The sequence below is a fragment of the Vulpes lagopus genome, chromosome 2 (assembly GCF_018345385.1).
Source record: "Vulpes lagopus strain Blue_001 chromosome 2, ASM1834538v1, whole genome shotgun sequence".
Taxonomy (NCBI): Eukaryota; Metazoa; Chordata; class Mammalia; order Carnivora; family Canidae; genus Vulpes; species Vulpes lagopus.
In genome coordinates this window covers 163,596,881-163,618,250 of record NC_054825.1, presented here as the reverse complement: position 1 = coordinate 163,618,250, position 21,370 = coordinate 163,596,881, and the positions used below count along the sequence as shown (strand labels likewise).

The 21,370-nt window shown below is 52.5% G+C and overlaps 2 protein-coding genes across 4 annotated transcripts; one reads left to right on the top strand and one right to left on the bottom strand.

Annotated features, from left to right (window-relative positions):
- Positions 1–406: 406 nt before the first annotated feature.
- PIH1D1 (PIH1 domain containing 1) lies at positions 407–5,880 on the bottom strand. 3 transcript variants are annotated; one of them, XM_041744642.1, is made up of 10 exons: positions 5,723–5,880; positions 4,462–4,555; positions 3,997–4,063; positions 3,449–3,628; positions 2,325–2,386; positions 2,156–2,237; positions 1,621–1,750; positions 1,335–1,410; positions 629–772; positions 407–529 (listed from the first exon to the last, which is right to left on the bottom strand). In XM_041744642.1, exons 2-10 carry the CDS (start codon positions 4,549–4,551, stop codon positions 488–490), a joined length of 873 nt encoding a protein of 290 aa, XP_041600576.1. In that variant the 5' UTR covers positions 4,552–4,555; positions 5,723–5,880; the 3' UTR covers positions 407–487. The 3 variants fall into 3 exon arrangements, with proteins under 3 accessions (XP_041600576.1, XP_041600574.1, XP_041600573.1); XM_041744640.1 differs by lacking the exon at positions 5,723–5,880 and adding an exon at positions 5,547–5,660; XM_041744639.1 differs by lacking the exon at positions 5,723–5,880 and adding an exon at positions 5,202–5,369.
- Positions 5,274–19,728, top strand: ALDH16A1 (aldehyde dehydrogenase 16 family member A1). The gene is made up of 17 exons (XM_041744632.1): positions 5,274–5,575; positions 10,587–10,689; positions 11,016–11,142; positions 11,689–11,867; positions 11,954–12,031; positions 12,187–12,368; positions 12,455–12,607; positions 13,074–13,259; positions 13,479–13,574; positions 13,775–13,911; positions 14,099–14,204; positions 14,293–14,423; positions 14,719–14,886; positions 15,162–15,363; positions 18,260–18,445; positions 18,760–18,882; positions 19,446–19,728. The coding sequence occupies exons 1-17, from the start codon at positions 5,486–5,488 to the stop codon at positions 19,605–19,607; spliced, it is 2,409 nt and encodes an 802-aa protein (XP_041600566.1). The 5' UTR covers positions 5,274–5,485; the 3' UTR covers positions 19,608–19,728.
- The last annotated feature ends 1,642 nt before the right edge of the window (positions 19,729–21,370 follow it).

Genomic DNA, 21,370 nt, shown 5'->3' with positions numbered 1-21,370 from the left:
TTCAGCTCAGGTCATGATTTCAGAGTCCTGGGATAGAGCTCTGCATTGGATTCGCTGCTCAGCCGGGAGTCGGCTTCTCCTTCTCCCTCTGCCCCTCCTCTTGCTTGTGCTCTGTTTCTCAAATTAAAAAAAAAAAAAAAATCTTAAAAAAAAAAGGGCATAAAGAGGGCCACACCAAACATGCCCTGGGTGCTAGGCTGAGGTGACCTGAAGAGGAGAGGGGATGTTAGCTCTGGGATTGTGTGGGATACAAGGGGAGAGACTGGAGGCCAGGAGGCCAGAGAGAGGATCTAGAGGGGAGAGGCTGAGGCCATAGCCAGGGCAGTGATTTCTCTATGACTCCAGGACACAGTCCCATGTCCCTCTTCCCTCCCACTCCCCACATATTCCTAGCCAGACACAGAACAAAGGCAAAAATCTTTTATTTCAACTTTAGAGAAGCCACTGCCAGCCTCTTCTCGACGTGGAAGCACGGAAAGAAACACAGTCAAGAAGGCACCGACAGAAGAGGCATGGCCACCATCAATTGCTGAGGAGAGGCAGGAGAAACAGAGAAGGAGGATTCAGGAGTCTGGGCCTCCCCAGTGCCCCCACTTCCCTGCACACCTCCCCCTATCTCCCCAGGTACCTTCCTCTTCCTATGGAAGGCTGCCTTGCTCTCCTCAGAATTGATCCGCAGGGGAATATAGGCATCGAGATGGTAAAGCTGCTGGGGGCCCCCCATCACCAGGCGGTTCTCCCCAATCTCCAGAGACAGCCCCAGAGCTCCATCCTGGGAATATAGTGAAATAAGCCCACCCTTCCCTGCCCAGCAAAAGGACAAAAATAATACAGACCAGGGACCAAAGACTCCTGTGTTGGGATGCCATATTTAAAGGATCCAATCTGGGATCCCTGGGTGGCTCAACGGTTTAGCGCCTGCCTTCGGCCCAAGGCATGATCCTGGAGACCTAGGATCGAGTCCCACATCGGGCTCCCTGCATGGAGCCTGTTTCTCCCTCTGCCTCTCTCTCTCTCTCTCTCTCATTAATACATGAATTTTAAAAATCTTTAAAAAATAAAAAAATAAAAATAAAGGATCCAATCTCCCAGGAGAAGGGTGGTGAGAGATAGGAATTACAAGTCCCCATGGCTGAGGACTTAGAGTGTCCCAGGCACCCTCAGGGCAGCTCCAGAAGTCAGCCTGAAAGACTCATGGGGCAGACAGCTGTGCTCAGGGGGCAAGGCTAAACCAGTCTCACACAGGTGTGACAGGGGGCCCCGCTCATTCCCCCTCAGAGACCACCAGACCCTTCTAGATCTCATTCCCCAGCACTGGCCAAGCATACACTCACCAGTTTGGGGAGGTCAATTTCAGCCAAGAGGAGGTCAGGGGCTTCCAGCCAAAGGTTCAGGTGAGGCTTTTCGGGGCTGAGGAGAAACAAGACCCAAAGTTGAGGAGAGCAGACCAGGTCCTTGCCGGGGCTAATCCTTCCCGAAATTTCTCCCTCCTATGAGCCCCGCTGCCTTGCCGGACTTTCTCAGTGGGAGTCCTGCTTCTCCCGGTCCCCAGAGCCCCAGGATACTGCTTCCTACGGGGAGAGAGAGAGACAGGAGAGAGAGAACCCACGGAAGGCCCACCCTTCCTCAGGTCTCAGGGAGTCAGGAGTATACAGGTTTCCCAGCTCCTGGATCCGAGGACGCTGCTGGGACCGGATATTTTGCTGGGAGATGGAGCCCAAGAAAGACCGGTTCTTCAACATGCGCCACTCTGCGGGTAGGAAGCTCAAAGTCAAAGGTGGCACTGGTTAAGGGTTCCCTTCGTTCGCTTCCATAGGGGGTCTGACATAGCAAGAGCTTCCAGGGAAAGGCTCCGCCCCTCCGAGGCAGCCAGGGACCTTGCCACACCCCCAGGGTATTCTCAAAAAAAAATCTGTCCCCTGGAGATGCTCCTGGCTCCGCCCCCTGGCTACCCAGACCCTGCCCCTTATCTGGTTCTTGGGCCAGCCCCACCCTCGGCCCCATCCCCAACCTTGGAAAGTTTCCCCTTCTCCCAGTCGTCCAGAGCCTAGGGACCAAGAAAATCCCCGCCTACCCTAGCCCCACCTTTCCCAAGCCCCGCCCCCCAGCTGCTCCCGCCCCCCTAGCTCCCGCCGGCCCAGGCCCCGCCCCTCACCTGGATTCAGCTGCAGACTGTATTTGTCCTCAAGGCCCTCCCTGGCGATGGTGACCACGAGCTCGCGCAAGAAATCACTGTTCTAGGAGTGAGACAGGGAGGCTGCGGGAGGGCTCCGGGTGGAGGGAGAGGCCCCGGCCCAGGCCTCACCCGCAGCCCCGCCCCCAACCTGCATCCTCCGGTAGAAGTCGCTGTTGACGGCTACGTCGTAGGCGGTACAACCCTGGCCTTCTGTAGGGAGAGAAAGGGGGTGAGACCCCCAGCCCTCCAAGGGAACCCCACCGCCGGATACAGACAAGGCTAAACTAGTAAAGGCCAGCAGCCGCAAGAACCAGGGAGACCCGGAGACAATTACAAAGTAAGGCCTCAAGACTCGCACTTGTCAAGTCTGACTCATACCACTCTTGTCTCTTCCTCTCGGGTCCTTTCCCACCACGTCCCAGCGCTGACCTCGCCCCTTCCCTGCTCACAGCCCTCCCATGGCTCTCCAGTGCTACAGATAAAGGTCAGTGTCCTTCTGCGTGGTGCAGTGTTGGAGGGCCCATGTGGTCTGCTCTCCCCACCTGGAGAGATGCTCACTCCTCTCTTAGGTACCTGGTCCCTTTAAATTTCTTCTACTATCTCTCCATTACTGACCAACCTAATTCAATCACTCTCCAACCCCTGGACTTCTCTATCCCCTCTGCCTAGAAACCTCTTCTTTGTCTTGGCCTGATGAACTCCTCCTGTGCCTTCAAATCTTCTATCTGATGCCTCCTCCTCCAGGAAGCCTTCCCTGACCCCCCAAGGTATGGGGTGAAGCACCCCCTCCAGACCAGCACAAATCACACCATCTTGCAATCACATCTGTTTCCTCCACCCTCAACTAAGACTAGGAGTGTCTCAAGGGCACTACCCAAAGCTTGGTCCCATGAGGCTTCGGAGGACATATGTGAGTTGAAAAAACGAGCATATTGAGACAAACTCAAGCGAGACAGGTGAGTCAAGGCATAGAAATAGAGATGGGAAGAAAGGTGAAGGAGCAAGATTGAGAGCTGGTCCGACACCTGCCCAGCTCTCCCTTACCATGGGGTAGGGCAGGGGAGAAGTGCCAGCTTGGGCAGGTGGGCAGAATCAGGACTGCCCCACACAGAAGGTACTGGAAGCCCAGGAGTCTAAGTATATGTCAAGGGAAAAGGATAAGGACAGGAGGGCCAGATTTCTGAGTCCTGAGGAAGGAGAGTCCTGGATCTTGGATCCTCGGGAAGAAAGGATCTAGGGAACTAGATCCCTAGGTCCTCCAAGGGCACTGACTTGCATCCAGTTCGGCATGAGGCTCTCCCAGGCTCATGGGGATGCGAAACCCAGCTTGGTCTTCTTCCAGCATTTGAAGCAGCTCATCCTCAGTCATGTCAGCCGGAGGAGGGATGGAAGGAGAGTGACAGATGTTGATGAAAACCTTCCCTTCGGAAGAGTTGGTCTTTATGCAGAAACCTGGTAGAAATGGGTTTGTCCTGAGTGTCTGTATGCATCTCGATTTCCAGCCTTTCCCTCCTCAGTCTCCATTTTTCTCTTGATCTGTTCTCTGCTTTCTGGGTCAGCTCCCTACCCCACCCCTGGGATCTCTCTCTCTCTTTGTGTTTCTGTCCTCCTAGTTATGCCTGTCCTGCTCCTCTTCCTCTCTTTCAGATCTTGGTCCCTTCCCTGCTCTCTCTGGATTTCTGTCCCAAGCCCTTGCCAAGGCCTCTGTACCCCATTACTGTGCCTCTCTCTTGCCTCCTCTGTGTCCCCTGCCCCCAGTCTTTGTCCACCTCTCTCTGAGACTCCATCCCTCTCTCTCTCTGGGTTTCTGCCTTTCTCACCAGGTTGAGGTTGGATCTGTGTAGATTCTGGTCTGCTTGTCTGGGCTTGCTGGAGCTCCTTGGAGGCCTGTGTAAAGGTAAACAACAACCTTCAGGCATGGCGTCTGTGCTATCAGACCCTCATTTGTTCTTCAAAGTTTTAACAGAAAAGTTTATGCATATAAGATGTGTGAAGAATAAAACATACCATGTCCCTCTCCTCCTTTGGGGACCCCTGAGAACAACCCTAGGCCCACTTGCATTTCTTCCAGAGCCTAGCAAACCCACAATCCCAAGTAAGTTACGCATCCACAATCCCAAATTGAGCAAACCCACAATCCCAAGTAAGTGCGTTCTGGGCATTAAGTTCCATCTCTGAGCACCCGCGGGCATGCATGTGCATATGTGCGTGCATACACACACACACACACACACACACACACCTCCCCTGAACACTCAGAGACCCAGGAGCCCATCACTCCGCACCTGCAGGAGCAGCTCCTCGAAACGCGCGGTCTCAACACCCATCTTCTCTGCCTCGCTCAGCTCCGGCACCAGCAGCTTCGAGTCCGCCATGGCCCTACAGGAAGAGACCTAGGCGTCCTCAGCAACCCCGACGTGGCGCGGAAAGCCTCGCCGGGATCAAACTGTGGCCTGCGGCCAGACGCACAACCGTCTCCCGTGACACCCACTATTCTGTATGAAAATCTAAGAATCCGGCCTGAGACTATGATTCCACTCAGCCCAGATACGGTTGTCAATCTGTTGGGAGTCAATAGTTTCAGATGCTCTCTAAGTCCTATGTGCTAAACTTGTAAGTGACAGCCAAACTTGCAGTCTGTAACCAAGGGCTTGGGCAAACCACGCTTCCGTCTACGGCGAAGGCTCAGACGTCAATCCTACAACTTCATTACGTCCCGACCAATCATAGTCTAAGGCTGAAGGCACGCCCCTCACTTCAACCAATCAAAAAGAAATCTGAATGCCACACTTCCTGTGTCGATTAAAGCCATACTTCTCTTTTCCACACATCTTGCCAAGCTACTGAGCAGTTCAGGTTGGCACACTTTTAAAACCTCAATATCAGTGTCCATCCTAAAGACTCCCTTCTGATTTCTGAACTATCGCTTCGTCCCAGAGCTCGACTAGATTCTCTAGCAAAGGTACTTCGGACGAAAAGCTTAAATTCCTGCTCTCAATATGAACAGAGTGGAAAGAAGACACACCAGTACGGCCGCCCTTCTAAATCTGGCGCCTTCCTACTTGCAAGGGACCCACATTTCCGTCCCGTCCCCGCTGCCCGCCCCGCCTCGGTTTGAGGACTGCGCATGCTCCAAACCACATTTCCCAGCTCGGGCGCATGGGCGGGGTCACCGGACCCAAGGCGGGATTATACTATCTCCTGTAGCCCCGCCCTCTGGGCTGGAGGGGGCGGTGCCGCCCTTCGACCTCAAAGTTCCTCTGGGCAGAGCGCCCCGCACTCCTTGGTGGAAAGCGGCCCGCCCGGGTGATGGCTGCGACGCGTGCACGGCCCAGCGCCCGAGAGATCTTCGCCACGCTGGAGTACGGACCCGTGCCTGAGAGCCACGCATGCGCACTGGTGAGGGCCTGACGTTCGGCGCTGCCCACCCCCCCTCCGCAGGCCTCTGGGTCTCGTTTTGCGCGCGGACTCCCGTGACCCACCGCGGCAGCCCAGCAGCTCCGCCCCTCTCGGCTCCTGTGACTCCGGCCACCGCTTAGGACCCACCCTTGAAGGGCGTTCCCTTGATCCCTTGCGGCTGCCCTCCTCTTCACCCTTGTTTCGGGGTAACCCTCGAACCCCCTGCGCCGACCTCAGGGCGGTGTTTCCCCCATTTCTCGGAGCCCCGGGAGGGGCTCCTGTGATTCTTCAGGGCCCCCGCAAAACCTCCCGTGATCCTCCAGGACTCGGAATTCCTGTGGGGCACCCCCGCTCTTTCCAGGGACCTTGGGAATCGCCATAGTCTTCCTGTGATCCCTCGGAACTTCCTGTGGCTCCTGCGCCCCACCCCGCCGAACTCCCGTGGGGGCCCCCGTGATTCATCGGGGCCCTCATCAATACTTGCGGGGCTCTTAGGATCTTAGGAGCCCCAGGATACCTCACAACTTACCGTTATCACCCGCAGCCCCTCCGAATATCCCCGTGGGGTTCAGGGGCTCCCATGATCCTCCAGGGCCTCTTCAAGTCCTCGTGAGGCTCCTGTGATGCCTGGGGTCCCCCAGAACCTCTGTAGTTCCTGTGGATGAGTAGGGTGCTTCGCATTCTGTAATTATCGAGGCCCTTCAGAATCCACCCCAACCCCCAAGGGGCTCTCCTGAAACCTCCCCCCCCCCCCGGGGTCTCCTAGCACTCCGGAATGAGCAGCTTAGGCTTCTCTCTCTCTCTTTTTTTTTTAAGATTTTTATTTATTTATTCATGAGAGACACAGGCAGAGGGAGAAATAGGGCCCCCACCCACCCATCAGGAGCCTGGACTTGATTCCAGCACTCTGGGATCACGATCTGAGCCGAAGGCAGACGCTCAACCACTGAGCAACCTAGGTGCCCCCCTTAGGATTTTCTTCAAGGAGAGAAGAGGAGGCTGGAACAAGGGTCCAAGTGGAAGATGAGGCCAGAGCCTGGAGCGGACTGTGATGGATAGGAGCACCTCAGGCAGAGATAGAGGAGAAGCCGTGTGGGGGGTGGAGAGGGCAAAGCAATGTTTGGGGTCTGGCTGTCTCTGTCCCCCCTTCCCCACCGCAATTACCACCAGTAATGAACCCAGGAGGGCAACGGTTCCAAGGAAGGGCCTTGAGCTTTATTAGCGCAAGGTGAGAGTGTGAGGGACCCGGGGACAGCCTCAGGCAGGAGTCACATGCTACTTGGGCTTGTGTCTTCACCTCTGGAGACAGGGACCTGGGAGTCCCCAGTGTAGAAAGATAGCTGAACAGTGAGAGTAAGGATCTGGGATAGAGAACAGACAATTCTCACACTTGGAGGTTGGCTAGAGATGGAATATACTGAAATAGGGATAATGTGATCGTAGTTTATATTTCCTGGGTGCCCTCTCTGTGCCAGCTTCTGTGCACAGTGTGATCTCATTTAATACCCAGAACAGCTGTGAGAGGGGATTATTGTTATTATTTTAGTGATAGCACACAGAGGCCTAGAAGGATAAGTAATGTGCCCACACTCAACACAGTTTAAAAGGGATGAAGCTGAGATTGGAACCTGAACCCTGGGATTCCACAGCCCACAGTTCCCACACCACCTCCCAAGAAAAGGTCTCAGACTTAGAGTGTGTGGGCCAGAGCCAACCAACAAACTGTTTTCTTTGGCCTGCACTTTATTTTTTTAAATGTGAATTAGTGGTCAAGCCCCTGCAAACATCCAGATTCCAGCTTCTTTTGAAAATAAAATCCCAAAATTTGGCAATGTTTGGCTCACATTCCCTGACAAAAATCATCTGGATTCAATAGTGACTATCTTTTTAGACAAATCGTGTGTTCCCAGTTTCCACCAGCCCCTCTTCTCACACTAACATGTCGTGCCAGGACTCTGTGGACATTGTTTTAGGGTTTTGTTTTTCTTTGGCAGGGGGCAGGTAAAGTTTACAAACTTCCGCAGGGTACTTAATACTATGAACTACTTCTTACCTGTCACTCAGCTTCAGGAATCACCAACATTTGATCCAGTGTTGTCTTTTGTTTTTTCTGGAATGATTTAAATCCCAGATGTCATGTTAGTTTCCCAGAAATATTTGAATCCCCATTTGTAACACATGAGGGCTCATTTCATGACATAACTATCTAGCCTTTTTTTTTTTTTTCTTTTGAGAGAGAGAGAACACGCACCAGAGAGCAAGCATGCAAGCAGGGGGAGTAACAGAGTCTTAAGCAGGCTCCACCCCCAGCATAGAGCCTAATGAGGGGCTCAATCTCGCAGCTTTAAGCTGAAATCAAGATTTGGATGCTTAACTGACTAAGCCACCCAGAGCACCCCTTCCTAGCTATTTCTCACTGTTCACATTAGTGGTCATTCTTTAATATCCTCCAATGCCCAACTCAGATTCACACATCCCCAACTGTTTCAAAAATGTGTCTTTCTCTGGGGATTTTTTTTTTTTTTTTAGACTTTATTTATTTGAGAGAGAGTGAGAGAACACAAGCCACAGGGAGGGGCAGTGGAAGAGGCAGAAGCAGACCCCCCGCCTGCTGAGCGGGGAGCCTGACTCCAGGCTCCATCCCAGAACCCTGAGATCATGACCTGAGCTGAAGGCACACTTAACTGACTGAGCCACCCAGGCACCCTCTCTGGGGGTATTTGGATTTGAAACTTCTGACTCACCATTTTCCTTCAAAGAAAAATGAGAGAACCAATTGGCAGGGTAAGAGGAAAATTGGGAGAATGTGGCTTTGGGATGCTAAGAAGAGAGCAATTGTAGAAGGAAAAAGTGGAAAGTGTGCCTTGGATTTTTCCAGGATTTAGGGAAGACAGGATCAAGGGGAGAAACATGGAGCAGACATGGAAGGCTAGGTGCAGTAAGATTAAGAGGAAGTCCTACATGGTGCTGCTCTGAGTTTACTGTGTGCACTGATGCACTTAATCCTTGCCAGAGCCCTGTGAAGTAGGGAGGGGCTGTGATTATCCCCATCTTCCAGATGGCTTAGCCAAGGCCAGGGTATTATAACACCCTGGCTAGGGTTGCACAATAGTACCAGAGCCAGGATTCAAATTTGTAGCTCTAGGGACTTCATAGCCGGCTTACCATGCCTTTGTGCTATGCCTTGGGCTCAGGTAGACACATAACAGCCAAATAAGCTGTGCCTGGCAGGCCTGTTTCTTCTGTCCATATCACTCCTCAAAGTGATGACTGCTAAGGGGGGAGGGAATGGCATCACACCATTGGATGCATAAGCCACCTGGCTTAAAAACCCCACCTCCCAAAAAAAGGACCTGATAACTGCCTGATACAGTGTTACGGGCAATGCTTCCAGGGTTGTGACAAGGTATGTGCCCAATCCCAGGAATGCAGAGCACTCCAGAAAGCCCCAATGCCTTGGCTTCCCACTGATACCTATGGCGTGTTCTCAATTGTCCTAGTCAGGTGTGGTGGACCAACAGGGGTCACTGATGACTGGTAATGCAGCTGAATTGTCTCAGGTTTCCTGAGAAATAGAAACCTGACCTGAGGTCATTTCTCCATGGAGGAGAAAGGGTTTTATTAAGCCACATTTCAAAGTCAGTAGGACAGCCATTACATGTTGCTGGTGAGAGGGTAAAACTGTGCAGCCACCATGGAACCCAGTTTGGTGGTCCCTCCGTAAGTTATACATGACCCAGCAAGTCCCTTCCTGGGTACATAAGCCCAAAAGAAATTGGGACGCTTGGGTGGCTTACTGTTGAGTGTCTGCCTTGGGCTCAGGGCGTGATTCCAGATCCCTGGATTGAGTCCTGCATCCGACTTTCTGCGGGGAACCTGCTTCTCCCTCTGCCTGTGTCCCTGACTCTCTCTTTCTGTGTCTGTCTCACATGAATAAATAAATAAATAAATAAATCTTTAAAAGAAAAGTGAAGAAAGGTGTTCAAACAAAAACCTGTACATGCGTGTTCCAAGCAGTACTATTCACAGTAACCAGAGGCAGAAACAAACTGAATATGCATTAACTGGTGATAAATGGATAAACAAAATGTGACCTATCTAGACAATGGAATATCATATAGTCATAAAAAAGGAATGAAGCCTTTTTTTTTTTTTTTTAAGAGAGAGAGCCGGGAGGGGCAGAGGGAGAGGGAGAGAGAATCAAGCAGGCTTCCAGCCTAGCTTGATCTCAGACTCTGAGATCATGATCTGACCTGAAATTGAGAGTCAGGTGCTTAGTTGACTAAGCCACTTAGGCAGGCACCCCAGGAATGGAGTTTTGATGCAAGCAAATCATGGATGAACCTCAGAAACACTGTGTTGGATGAAAGAAACTAGTCAAAAAGTCACAGATTGTAAGGTTTCATTTCTGAGAAATAATCCAGAGTAGGCAAATCTGGAGAAACAGGAAGCAGATTAGTGGTTGCCAGGGACTAGTGTCAGGGGGAAGGGAGACCGAGTTTCCTTTGGAGGGGATGAAAATGTTCTGGAACTAGATCATGGTGATGGTGGCACAATGTTGTTAACATACTAAATGCTAATAAATTATACGCTTTAAAATGAGGGGTGCCTGGATGGCTCAGTCGATTGGGCATCTGCCTTTGGCTTTGGTTGTGATCTTGGGGTCCTGGGATCAAGCCTCACATCTGACTCCCCACACAGTGAAGAATCTGCTTCTTCCTCTCTGCCCCTTCCACCTACTCATGCTTGCACTCTCTCTCACTCTCTCTCTCTCTCTGTCTCAAATAAATAAAACCTTTTTAAAACATTTTTTTAAACTTTTTAAAAACTTAAAATGATTAATGTGATGAATTTTAAATTATAATGTATCTTATACTTTTTCTTCTACACAGGAAAAGAATTAGGGGGGCAAAGGGGTGCAGGTATCCCCCTCCCAGAGGATTCTAGGTGGGGATTGAGCTCCCCCATAAGCCTCCTAGAGCCCTTTCCAAACCGTCTTCACCTCCCCCAGGCCTGGCTGGATACCCAGGACCGACACTTGGGTCACTATGTGAGTGGAAAGTGGTTAAAGCCAGAACACAGGAATTCAGTGCCTTGCCAGGATCCCATCACAGGTATGAGGTGACCCCCAGGGGGAGAGAGGCATCTGTATCCCCGGCCAGCCTTACCTCCCAGCAACCCCCCATTCCCTTTGCTCTGAAGGCAGGGTGGAGCCAGTGGGAAAAAAAGGCTCTTCCTGTTAGCAGTCATCCTAATTACGTTCTACATGCCTGTCAATGCTTTTTGAGATCACTCTCTACTAAGATCCTTTCCTTGATTATGGGGGACAAGCTTTTCTGCCTTGGGGCACACCTGGGCTCTGGAAATCTGAGCCCCCTCCAGTTCTGACATGGGATCCCCCCACTCCTCTCATCTGGGGTGCCTCCATTCATCCCCCCAGGAGAGAGCTTGGCCAGTTGCCTCCAGGCACAGGCTGAGGATGTGGTGGCTGCAGTCGAAGCGGCAGGGAAGGCTTTCGAGAACTGGAGCGGACTCCCTGGAGCTTCCCGGGCCCAGCATCTGATCAGGTGATGGAATTGAGGTGTGGACCATGGGAGGTGGGAAAGGACTTCATCCTCCAGCACCCACTTGAAACTGTGAGGACGCTCTATTTCCCGATATCTCACTGAGTTACTGGGTAGCTCAGGCTCCTATGCCCAGCATGCCTTGGTGCCTTTAGCAGTGAAAACATCCATACACCAGGACTAGTAATGAAGAAGTTCTAGTTCCCAGAATATCTCTGGGGTTTATCGAGGCTCCATCTTCCAGCACCCTCTTGGGCCACCTAGAGACAAACATTCCATTTTCTAGAATACGACTGAGATTAGAGGTTAAACTTCAATTTCCCAGCACCATTGGGGGTGGCGGGTGGCCCATATCATCACAGGGCACCCTCAGGCTTTGTGTTTTTTGGACTACATTTCCCATGAATCTTTGTTGCTCTCCCCCCCTGGTAAATGACAGGGATGCCCCGGGAGATCATAAGGATTGTAGTCCAAGGACAGAGGAAGTGTTCCGGGACTGTGTGATGGAAGGGCAGTGGGAAATGACTATCCCCCTGGCTTTCTCTGCAGGCTGGCCAAGATGATCCAGAAGCACCAGCGGCTGCTCTGGACCCTGGAATCCCTGGTTACTGGGCGAGCCGTTCGAGAGATTCGAGACAAGGATGTCCCACTGGCCCAGCAGCTGCTCCAGTACCATGCAGTCCAAGCATGCACCCAGGAGGAGGAGCTGGCAGGCTGGGAGCCCATGGGTGAGAAGCAGGAGTCCTGGCTCCCAGCCCCTTCCTCCCTCACGACCTAGCAGTACCTGTCCCAGTCCTCTTATTTTTTCTTACAGGAGTGGTCGGTCTCATCTTGTCATCCACATTCTCCTTTCTTGAGATGATGTGGAGGATTTGCCCTGCCCTGGCTGTGGGTAATTGATGGGCTGGGTCTGAGGGAGGAGGGAGTGGGGGACTGGACTCCTGGGTCTGAGGGATGAGGGGACTTGGGGTGAGGACTTCCGTGTCTGAGGGAGGAGGGGCCTGGGGGCCCAAACTTCAGGGTCTTTGAGCTGCCCACTTTTTCCAGGCTGTACTGTGGTGGTCCTCGTGCCCCCAGCCTCCCCGACACCCCTTCTGCTGGCCCAGCTGGCAGGGGAGCTAGGTTCGTTCCCAGGAATCCTCAATGTGATCAGTGGCCCTGCATCCCTGGGCCCTGTCCTAGCCTCCCAGCCTAGAGTCCAGAAGGTGGCCTTCTGTGGAGCTGTCGAGGTATTTTCGGGGTTAGGAGGGGTACAGGATGTGGCTGGGAGGCCCGGAGGCCCCTCCTTCTACTGAATCTGGTGGGGGTCCTACAGGAAGGACGTGCCCTCCGGCGGACCCTGGCAGGTAAGGGTGCCGAGCTGGGCCTGGCCCTGGGGACCGAGTCACTGCTGGTGCTGACAGAGGCAGCGGATGTGGACTCTGCAGTGGAGGGTGTTGTGGATGCAGCCTGGTCCGACCGCAGCGCGGTGAGGCCCGTGCAATCGTGGGCCCCCAAGTCCTGGGACCCATGCGTGTCCATCTCCAGACCTCAAAGCATCATGTCTCTCCATTGATTGTAGTTTTTGGTTCTGTGTCTCATATTCTCTCTCTGCACCAATACATGTGTGGAACTCCTCATCACTTTGGATTTCTGAATCTCCATGTCCTGGCTCTACTGTTTCTGCAGGAGGCCCATGTCTCTTGTTCCTAAAGATTCCCTCCATTTTTCTCGAGTGTGCATGTCCCTAGTTTTCCAACCTGTCTGCATTCTGAATCACTAACTCTGCCTCCTGCCTGGATGTGGGGCCTTGGTGAGTCTCTGGGGTCCCCAGCCATCCCTCCTTGACCCTCCTCTGATCAGTGGACATCCCCAAGTCTCAACCCTCTGTGGGGGGCATGTCCCCTCAGTGTTGGCCCTGACCTTACCTGCCTTGACATCCCTTCTCCTGACAGGGGGGTCTCAGGCTCCTGATCCAGGAGTCTGTGTGGGATGAGACAATGAGGCGGCTCCGGGAGCGGATGGCACGGCTTCGGGCCGGTCGAGGACTGGATGGGGCTGTGGACATGGGGGCTCGAGGGGCTGCCGCACATGACCTGGCCCAGCGCTATGTGCGTGAGGCCCGGAGTGAGGGCGCACAGGTGGGCAAAGGTCACAGACTCCAAGGTGCCAGGGAAGGGGGAAATCTGACTCCTGGGTCTGAGGGTAAAGAGATTGGTGACCTGGACTCCTAGGTCTGACAGAGGAGGCTGGGGGCCGGACTTCTGGGTTTGAGGGAGGAGAGGCTAGGGATCTTGATTCCTGGGTCTGAGGGAGGAGAGATTGGAAGTGAAGTTGTAGATCTGTTTCTTTCTCTTTAGGTGTTTCAGGCTGGTGACGTGCCTTCAGACAGCCCATTCTTCCCCCCAACTTTGGTCTCTGACCTGCTCCCGGCTTCCCCATGTAGCCAGGCAGAGGTAAGCCCTCTAGGGCCCTAGAGATCCTGTTCTATCCACCCATGTGCAGCCAGACCTGGGCAGCAACACCACACCTGCAGAGGCCCCAGTGGGGGCTGGTTCTGGGGGCTGCTGATGATTGTTAGCCGGTTCCCTAATGGGTAGGGTGTTGGAAGGAGGAGCTGGCCAGGCCACCTGAGCTCCATCATCACCTCTTCCAGGTGCCCTGGCCTGTGGTGGCAGCCTCCCGATTCCGCACAGCAAAGGAGGCCCTGGCCATGGCCAATAGGACGCCCCGAGGAGGCAGTGCCAGTGTGTGGAGTGAGAGACTGGGGCAGGCCCTGGAGCTGGGCTATGGGTCAGTCAGCACCCACTGAGGCATGAGAGGCAGCCTGTGGGGGGGCCCAAGCTTCTGCTCCTTCTCTCCACCCTTGAGGTCTCCATCACATTCTCTCCGAGTCTCTGCCCACCCCCGCTCTGACTCCCAGGCCCCTATACCTTTGTTCCTGCTCATGTGGTATCCATACCCCCTCCCCCTTGCCCAGGCTCCAGGTGGGCACAGTCTGGATCAACGCCCATGGCCTTAGAAACTCTGAAGTGCCCACAGGTGGCTGCAAGGAGAGCGGGTCTTCCTGGCACGGGGGCCTCGACGTGAGTGAACCCCTCCTCCGCCCCATCATCATCCCCTTTATCTACCTTGTGCCCACCTTGTGTGCTTTTGACACTACCCCTCTCACAGGGTCTATATGAGTATCTGCGGCCCTCAGGAACCCCTGGCCGGCTAGCTTACTTTTCCGAGAGTATGAACTATGACACCTTTGGTCTCGCTGTCCCCTCAACCCTGCCAGCTGGGCCTGAAATAGGACCCAGGTGAGCTGTTCCAGGGGCTGCAACTCCCAGAATCCCTGGAGATGTGGAAGGGGAGAAGGGAAGTTATGGCAGGCTCCCTGTGGCCTGGAGGGGGGTTTGGTAACACTGTCTTGAGGGCTCCCTGGCTGCTGCCCAGAATTGCATTCTGGATCTCTTGGCTCCACCACCTGTGCCTATGAGAGCCTCAGTTCTGCTAAATGATGGACCGTGCTCTCCCAGAGGGTCACTGGGGTAGAGCATGGGGTATGAGTGGACCAGGCCCCAGGACCCACCTCCACACCTCATCCCACTCCAGCCCAACAGCCCCTTATGGGCTCTTCATCGGGGGCCGATTCCAAGCTCCTGGGGCCCGAAGCTCCAGACCCATCCAGGATTCACAAGGCAAACTCCACAGCTATGTGGCTGAGGGTGGAGCCAAGGATATCCGAGGAGCTGTGGAGGCCGCTCACCAGGCTACCCCTGGGTAAGGAATCACATGGGAAAACCCAGAGGTCATGGGGCATTAGAGAGGGTGGTCTGAGACCCCCAAGGGCTGATGGTATATGGGGTCTGGGTCCTGAGGACTGGTGGGCTATGAAATACAAGCTGCCAAGGCTGACACCCTTGCTCCCTTCCCCAGGCAGTTGGGCCATGGGGCCAGAGCCCCATGGCAGAGGTAGCAGACAGAGGAGGGTAACTGGAAAGAGCCAGGACCAATAAGCTAACCCCTAACTTGCACTGTCTCCCCTCCACCCCGAGCTGGGTGAGTCAGTCCCCAGGGGCCCGGGCGTCCCTGTTGTGGGCCTTGGCAACTGCACTGGAGCGCCGGGAGTCTGCCCTAGCCTCGAGGCTGGAGAGGCATGGAGTGGAGTTCAAGGCCGCCAAGGTGGAGGTGGAGCTGAGTGTGAGGCAGCTTCGGGCCTGGGGGGCCCGCGCCCAGGCCCAAGGCCATGTGTTGCAGGTGAGAGTGTTCTGTGAATGAGCAGACAGGGTGGCAGTCTAGGGTAGGGGTTAGAGCAAGGACTTTGGAGTGAGGCTGACTTAGGTGGAGAGAATGAGAGAGAATACGAGCGGGAGGGCAGAGGGAGAGAGAATCTCAAGCAGAGTCTGTACTGAGTGCAGAGCCTGACATGGGGCTCAATCTCACAACCCTGAGATCATGACCTGAGCTGAAACCGAGAGTTGGATGCTCAACCACCTCAGCCACCCAGGCACCCCTTATTCCTAGGTTTTAATCCAAGAACAATGAAAGCATATAATCCATACAAGGATTTTTTTTTAAAGATTTAATTATTCATGAGAGACAGAGTGAGAGAGAGAGAGGCAGAGACACAGGCAGAGGGAGAAGCAGGCTTCATTTAGGGAGCCCAATGTGGGACTTGATCCCAAGACACCAGTATCATGCCCTGAGCTGAAGGCAGGTGCTTTTTTTTTTTTTTTTTTTTTATGATAGTCACAGAGAGAGAGAGAGAGAGAGGCAGAGACATAGGCAGAGGGAGAAGCAGGCTCCATGCTCCGGGAGCCCGATGTGGGATTCGATCCCGGGTCTCCAGGATTGCGCCCTGGGCCAAAGGCAGGCGCCGAACCGCTGCGCCACCCAGGGATCCCCCTTTTTATTTTATTTTATTTTATTTTATTTTATTTTATTTTATTTATTATTTTTTTTTTTTATGAAGGCAGGTGCTTAACCTCTGAGCCACCTGGGCGTCCCTAATTCCTAGGTTTTAATCCAAGAACAATGAAAGCATATAATCCATATAAGGATTTACACTCAAATTTTATAGCAGCATTATTCACAGTAGCTAAAAACTGTAAGCAATCTAGCAGCTTCTGGCTGGCTGAGTCAGTAGACCATGTGACTTGATCTTGGGGGTAGTGAGTCTGAGGCCCATGCTGGACATAGAGTTTATTTTTAAAACAAATAAATACAATAAGTAAAATAAAAAGCTGAAGTAATCCAAATGTCGTTTGATAGATTAATAGATAAACAATGTGGGGCGCCTGGGTGGCTCAGTGGTTGAGTGTCTGCCTTTGGGTCAGGTCATGATCCCAAGCTTGTGGGATCGAGTCCTGCACTGGGCTTCCTGCAGGGAGCCTGCTTCTCCCTCTGCCTGTGTCTCTGCCTCTCTCTCTCTCTGACTCTCATGAGTAAATAAATAAATCTTAAAAAAAAAAATTAAATAAATAGAGTGTGCTACATTCATAACAGTAGCCTCTTACTCAGTAGTCCTACACTGTGGATGAATCTCCAAGTCACTGTGCTGAGTGAAAGAAGCCAAATAATGGGCAGCCTGGGTGGCTCAGCGGTTTAGCGCTGCCTTTAGCCCAGGGCCTGATCCTGGGGACCCAGGATCGAGTCCCACATCGGGCTCCCTGAATGGAGCCTGCTTCTCCCTCTGCCTGTGTCTCCGTCTCTCTCTCTCTCTCTCTCTGTGTCTCTCATGAATGAATAAATAAAAACTTAAAAAAAAAAAAGCCAAATTAAAAAAAAATAGTGCAGAATATATGATTTTGTATCTAAAAAATTCTAGAAAAGGGATCCCTGGGTGGCGCAGCGGTTTGGCGCCTGCCTTTGGCCCAGGGCGCGATCCTGGAGACCCGGGATCGAATCCCACGTCAGGCTCCCAGTGCATGGAGCCTGCTTCTCCCTCCGCCTGTGTCTCTGCCTCTCTCTCTCTCTCTCTGTGACTATCATAAATAAAAAAAATAAAAAATAAAAAAAATAAAAATAAAAAAATAAAAAATAAAAAATTCTAGAACATCGAAATTAACCTATAGTGAGTGGAAGCAGATCAGTGGTTGAGGACTGAGAGGGTTCAAATAGTCAGGAGGGAAGCATCACAAAGGTGCAGATGAAGATCTTGGGGGGTAAAGTTCATTACCTTGATTGTGGTGATGGTTTCACAGATACAGATAGATGTCCAAACTTATTAAATTGAGGGCATCTGACTGGCTTAGTCGGTAGAGCATACAATTCTTGATCTCAGGGTCATGAGGTCAAGGTGTAGAGTTGCTTTAAAAAAACTATCAAATTGTACTCTTTAAAATGTGTGTGGTTTAGTGAATGTCAATTATATTCAATAAAGGGGTGCATGGGTGGCTCAGCAGTTGAGTGTCTTTCTGCCTTTGGCCTAGGGCATGATCCTCAGTCTGGGGATCCATCCCCACTTCAGGCTCCCTGCAGGGAGCCTGCTTCTCCATCTGCCTGTGTCTCTACCTGTGTGTGTGTGCTTCTCATGAATAAATAAATAAAAATCTTTTAAAAAATTATATTCAAAATAAATTAAAAATAAATTAAAAATTATATTCAATAAAGTTTTTTTTAATAAAGATTTTATTTATTGATGAGAAGCACAGAGAGAGAGAGGCAGAGACATAGGCTGAGGGAGGAGTAGGTTCTATGCAAGGAGACTGATGTGGGACTCGATCTGGGGACTCTGGGATCACGCCCTGAGCCAAAGGCAGGTGCTCAACCACTGAGCCACCCAGATGCCCCTCAATAAAGTTTAAAGAAAAAAAATCACACACACACACACACACAGAAACCAACCGGGTCATGTACTAAGCCCTCTACACACATTAACTTATTTCATTTTAACAATAAATCTCTGAGTTAAACACCATTAGCCTCATTTGGAAGATGGAAAACTGAGGCCCAGAGAGGTTAAGTAACTCACCCAAGGTCACACAGCTGGTGAATGGCAGAGCCAACCATCTGTCTCCAGTCTGCTCTGCCTTGTTACCTGGTGAATCATCATTAGAGTTGTTACAGAGAAGCAAAGATGGGGAGAGGAAGAAAGGGGCAGATGATGAGGCTCCTGTGCCTAGCCTGTGACCTCGTCTGCTTGTCCCTGCAGGTGGCAGAGCTGAAGGGCCCCGTGCTCCGGCTGCGGGAGCCGCTGGGCGTGCTGGCCATTGTGTGCCCTGACGAGTGGCCCCTGCTTGCCTTCGTGTCTCTCCTGGCCGCCGCCCTGGCCCACGGCAACTCTGTAGTCTTGGTACCCAGCGGGGCCTGTCCCATCCCCGCCCTGGAGGTCTGCCAGGTACAATTGCTGCCTTCCTGGTGCTGCTCCCAGCAGTCCATGGGGCAGCAGATGGGTGGAAGGTGCCCTAAGGCCTGCACTCGCCCCACCCCCTTGGTAACCGCGGTAACCCCAACCCCTGTGGTCCAAGCCCGCATTGTTCATAGACCCTGTGACTGTTCTGTCCAGGCCTCAAGCGTTCGCCAGTCATGATCCTGATCCCATTCCTTCCAGGAGCCTCAAGGGCCCTCCCTGGATGCTCATTCCTCACCCAGACTGTTGCCTCCAGGGTCTCTGACACCCTTCCCCCTACAGCTCTCTCTCCCATCCCCTAGGATATGGCCACCTTATTGCCAGCAGGCCTGGTAAACGTGGTGACCGGAGACCGGGACCACCTGACCCGCTGCCTGGCCTTGCACCAGGACATCCAGGCCCTGTGGTACTTCGGATCTGCACAGGTACGCTTTGTTGTGCTGTCTCTTCAGCATCTTAAACCTCACCTACAGTCTCTTCCTTTTCTGGAAGCAGAGCAATGCCCCCTCCAAGCTCCCATTGCTAAGGAGGAGAGACTCCTTGGCAACCAGGTTCTGAGATCCCACCCCTTTAGAGCCCCATTGCTAAGGAAGGGGATCTCCTTAGCATAGCAACAAGGGCCTGGGATCCTGTCTAGCCTAAAGACCTCATCTCAACCCATTGCTGAGGACCACACCCCAATAGCAGAACCAGAGGCCCACAGTCCACCCTCTGATGGTAACAGGGGAACTCCTTGTCACCAAGAACATCAGGCAGGCCCCATTCCTTTGAATGTGGGCTGTTAATGGGGAGGAAATCCCCTAGCCACAAAGGTCAGCCTTGTTTCCCTCAGCATCTGGAAGGTCTGCCGGGGACAGTTGAGCATTGTAAGCAACAGAACCTAGGTCAAGGGGTCAGGCCCCTCAGTGATAGTCCTTATTGTCAAGGAAAAAGTTGCTTGGCAAGAAGCTTATGGAAGTGCCGATTGCCCCCCCCCTTCTCATACCAGGGCTCCCAGTTTGTGGAGTGGGCCTCAGCAGGAAACCTGAAGCCGGTGTGGGTGAACAGAGGCTGCCCTCGGGCCTGGGATCAGGAGGCCAAGGGAGCAGGCCCAGAGTTGGGGCTGCGGGCAGCACGGACCAAGGCCCTGTGGCTGCCCATGGGGGACTGATGCCCGAGTGCCACCTGCTCCATCTTGGACACGGGAGAGATGGACCCTGACAGACACCAGAAGCCTGGAACTTTCTTTTTTTATGACTCTCATGCCCTCCAATAAACTCTGACCAACCTTGGCTGTGCTTCTGAGGGGAGGAAGTGGGGGAGTAGCAACTTCTGGTCTGTTTGAGGACATTTGAGTTCTGAATCTCAGCAGCCGGGTGGGCTGGCTCCAGTACAACACAGTGTTTGTACAACAGATAAAGGGAACTCTGAGAAGCCCCGGGCAGGGCCCCAGGGCCTCTTGTTTTCCCCTGGTCCTCTCCATCCTGCCACTCTTGCTCTTTGATTTTCTCTGCCTATGCGTTATTTCAGGACCCATGGTGTGCTGGTATAAAATAAAACACAGTGGCTCTCTGGGATAAAATAAAAGCCCTGGTAAGTAACATCTGCCAATTCCTGCAGTGTAAATGCTCCCATCATGTCCGATTGCAAGCTCTAGATGATTGAACAACGAACAAGCTGAAGGAATTCCTGAATTTTTAGCAGTCACTCCATGAGCCAATCTGAGTGGCTCTGGCACATCAGTCGTAGAATTCTTTTGGATGCAAGGCACCCACTCCTGCTAGCTTAGGATAAGAGGGAATTTTCTGTAAGAGACATCTTACAGAAAATAGAGCAAGACGCACATCTGAGGTGCCCCAGGTTCCTGAGAACCCAAATGTAGGCAGGAACCAGAACCAGTCTTTTGTGGGCACATGATCTTTGGGGTCTTTTTTCTTTCTTTTTCCTCTCCTTTCTTTCTTTCTTCTTTTTTTTTTTTTAAAGATTTTATTTATTCATGAGAGACCCAGAGAGAAGCACAGACATAGGCAGAGGGAGAAGCAGGAAGCAGGCTCCCTGTGGGGAGCCTGATGCGAGACTCGATCCTAGGACCCCAGGATCATGACCTGAGCCAAAGGCGGACTCTCAACCACTGAGTCACCCAGGCGCTCCTGTCTTTTTTACTTTCTTAAGTAATCTTTATACCCAACCTGAAGCTTGAACTCCTGACCCCGAGGTCAGGAGAGTAGGATGCTTCATGGACCGAGCCAGCTGGGCGCCCACCTCTGGTGTTTCCTAGCCTTACCTATCTGCTTCAGTCACTCCTTTCAGCGATGTGACTTTATAGGAAAACTGCTTCACTGCTCTGAGCCTGTTTCCTCATCTGTAAAATGGAGCTAATAGCTCCAACTGGACTGGTTGACTCCACGGGTATACGGGACTTGCGTAGTGTTCACTGTTTTTTTTTTTTTTTTAATTTTTATTTATTTTTATTTATTTATGATAGTCACAGAGAGAGAGAGGCAGAGACATAGGCAGAGGGAGAAGCAGGCTCCATGCACCGGGAGCCCGATGTGGGACTCGATCCCGGGTCTCCAGGATCGCGCCCTGGGCCAAAGGCAGGCGCCAAACCGCTGCGCCACACAGGGATCCCCGTAGTGTTCACTGTTAACTAGAGGTTGATTTGGTCACGAAGCAAGTGAGAATAGGCAGCCTCCTGTCAGCATATGAGGCTGGACCGAATAATTACCCTTCCCAGGATCTGGACACTTGTTTGGAAAGAAAAGACACCGGGATGGCAACGCTGGAGGAAAATCCCTGGAAGGTTCTAGTTCCTATGTTTTGACAGTTCCCGCTAGGATCTAATGTGCTGTCTCGGTGTCCTTCCTAGGGATCCCATTGCTTTAACAAGGCAACCACCAGGGGCCATACACAACATCCTTCTCCTTCCTCCTC

Bases quoted from the DNA above. Each gene is read 5' to 3' on its own strand.
- PIH1D1 (XM_041744639.1), bottom strand. From the start codon at position 5,305: ATGCGCAGTCCTCAAACCGAGGCGGGGCGGGCAGCGGGGACGGGACGG. The intron at 4,064-4,461 runs GTGCGGAGTGAT...ACCTTTACACAG, and splicing joins TCGAGGAGCTGCTCCTGCAG to GCCTCCAAGGAGCTCCAGCA. The intron at 2,238-2,324 runs GTTGGGGGCGGG...TCTCACTCCTAG, and splicing joins ACTTCTACCGGAGGATGCAG to AACAGTGATTTCTTGCGCGA.
- ALDH16A1 (XM_041744632.1), top strand. From the start codon at position 5,486: ATGGCTGCGACGCGTGCACGGCCCAGCGCCCGAGAGATCTTCGCCACG. The intron at 5,576-10,586 runs GTGAGGGCCTGA...CACCTCCCCCAG, and splicing joins AGAGCCACGCATGCGCACTG to GCCTGGCTGGATACCCAGGA. The intron at 18,446-18,759 runs GTACAATTGCTG...CCCATCCCCTAG, and splicing joins CCGCCCTGGAGGTCTGCCAG to GATATGGCCACCTTATTGCC.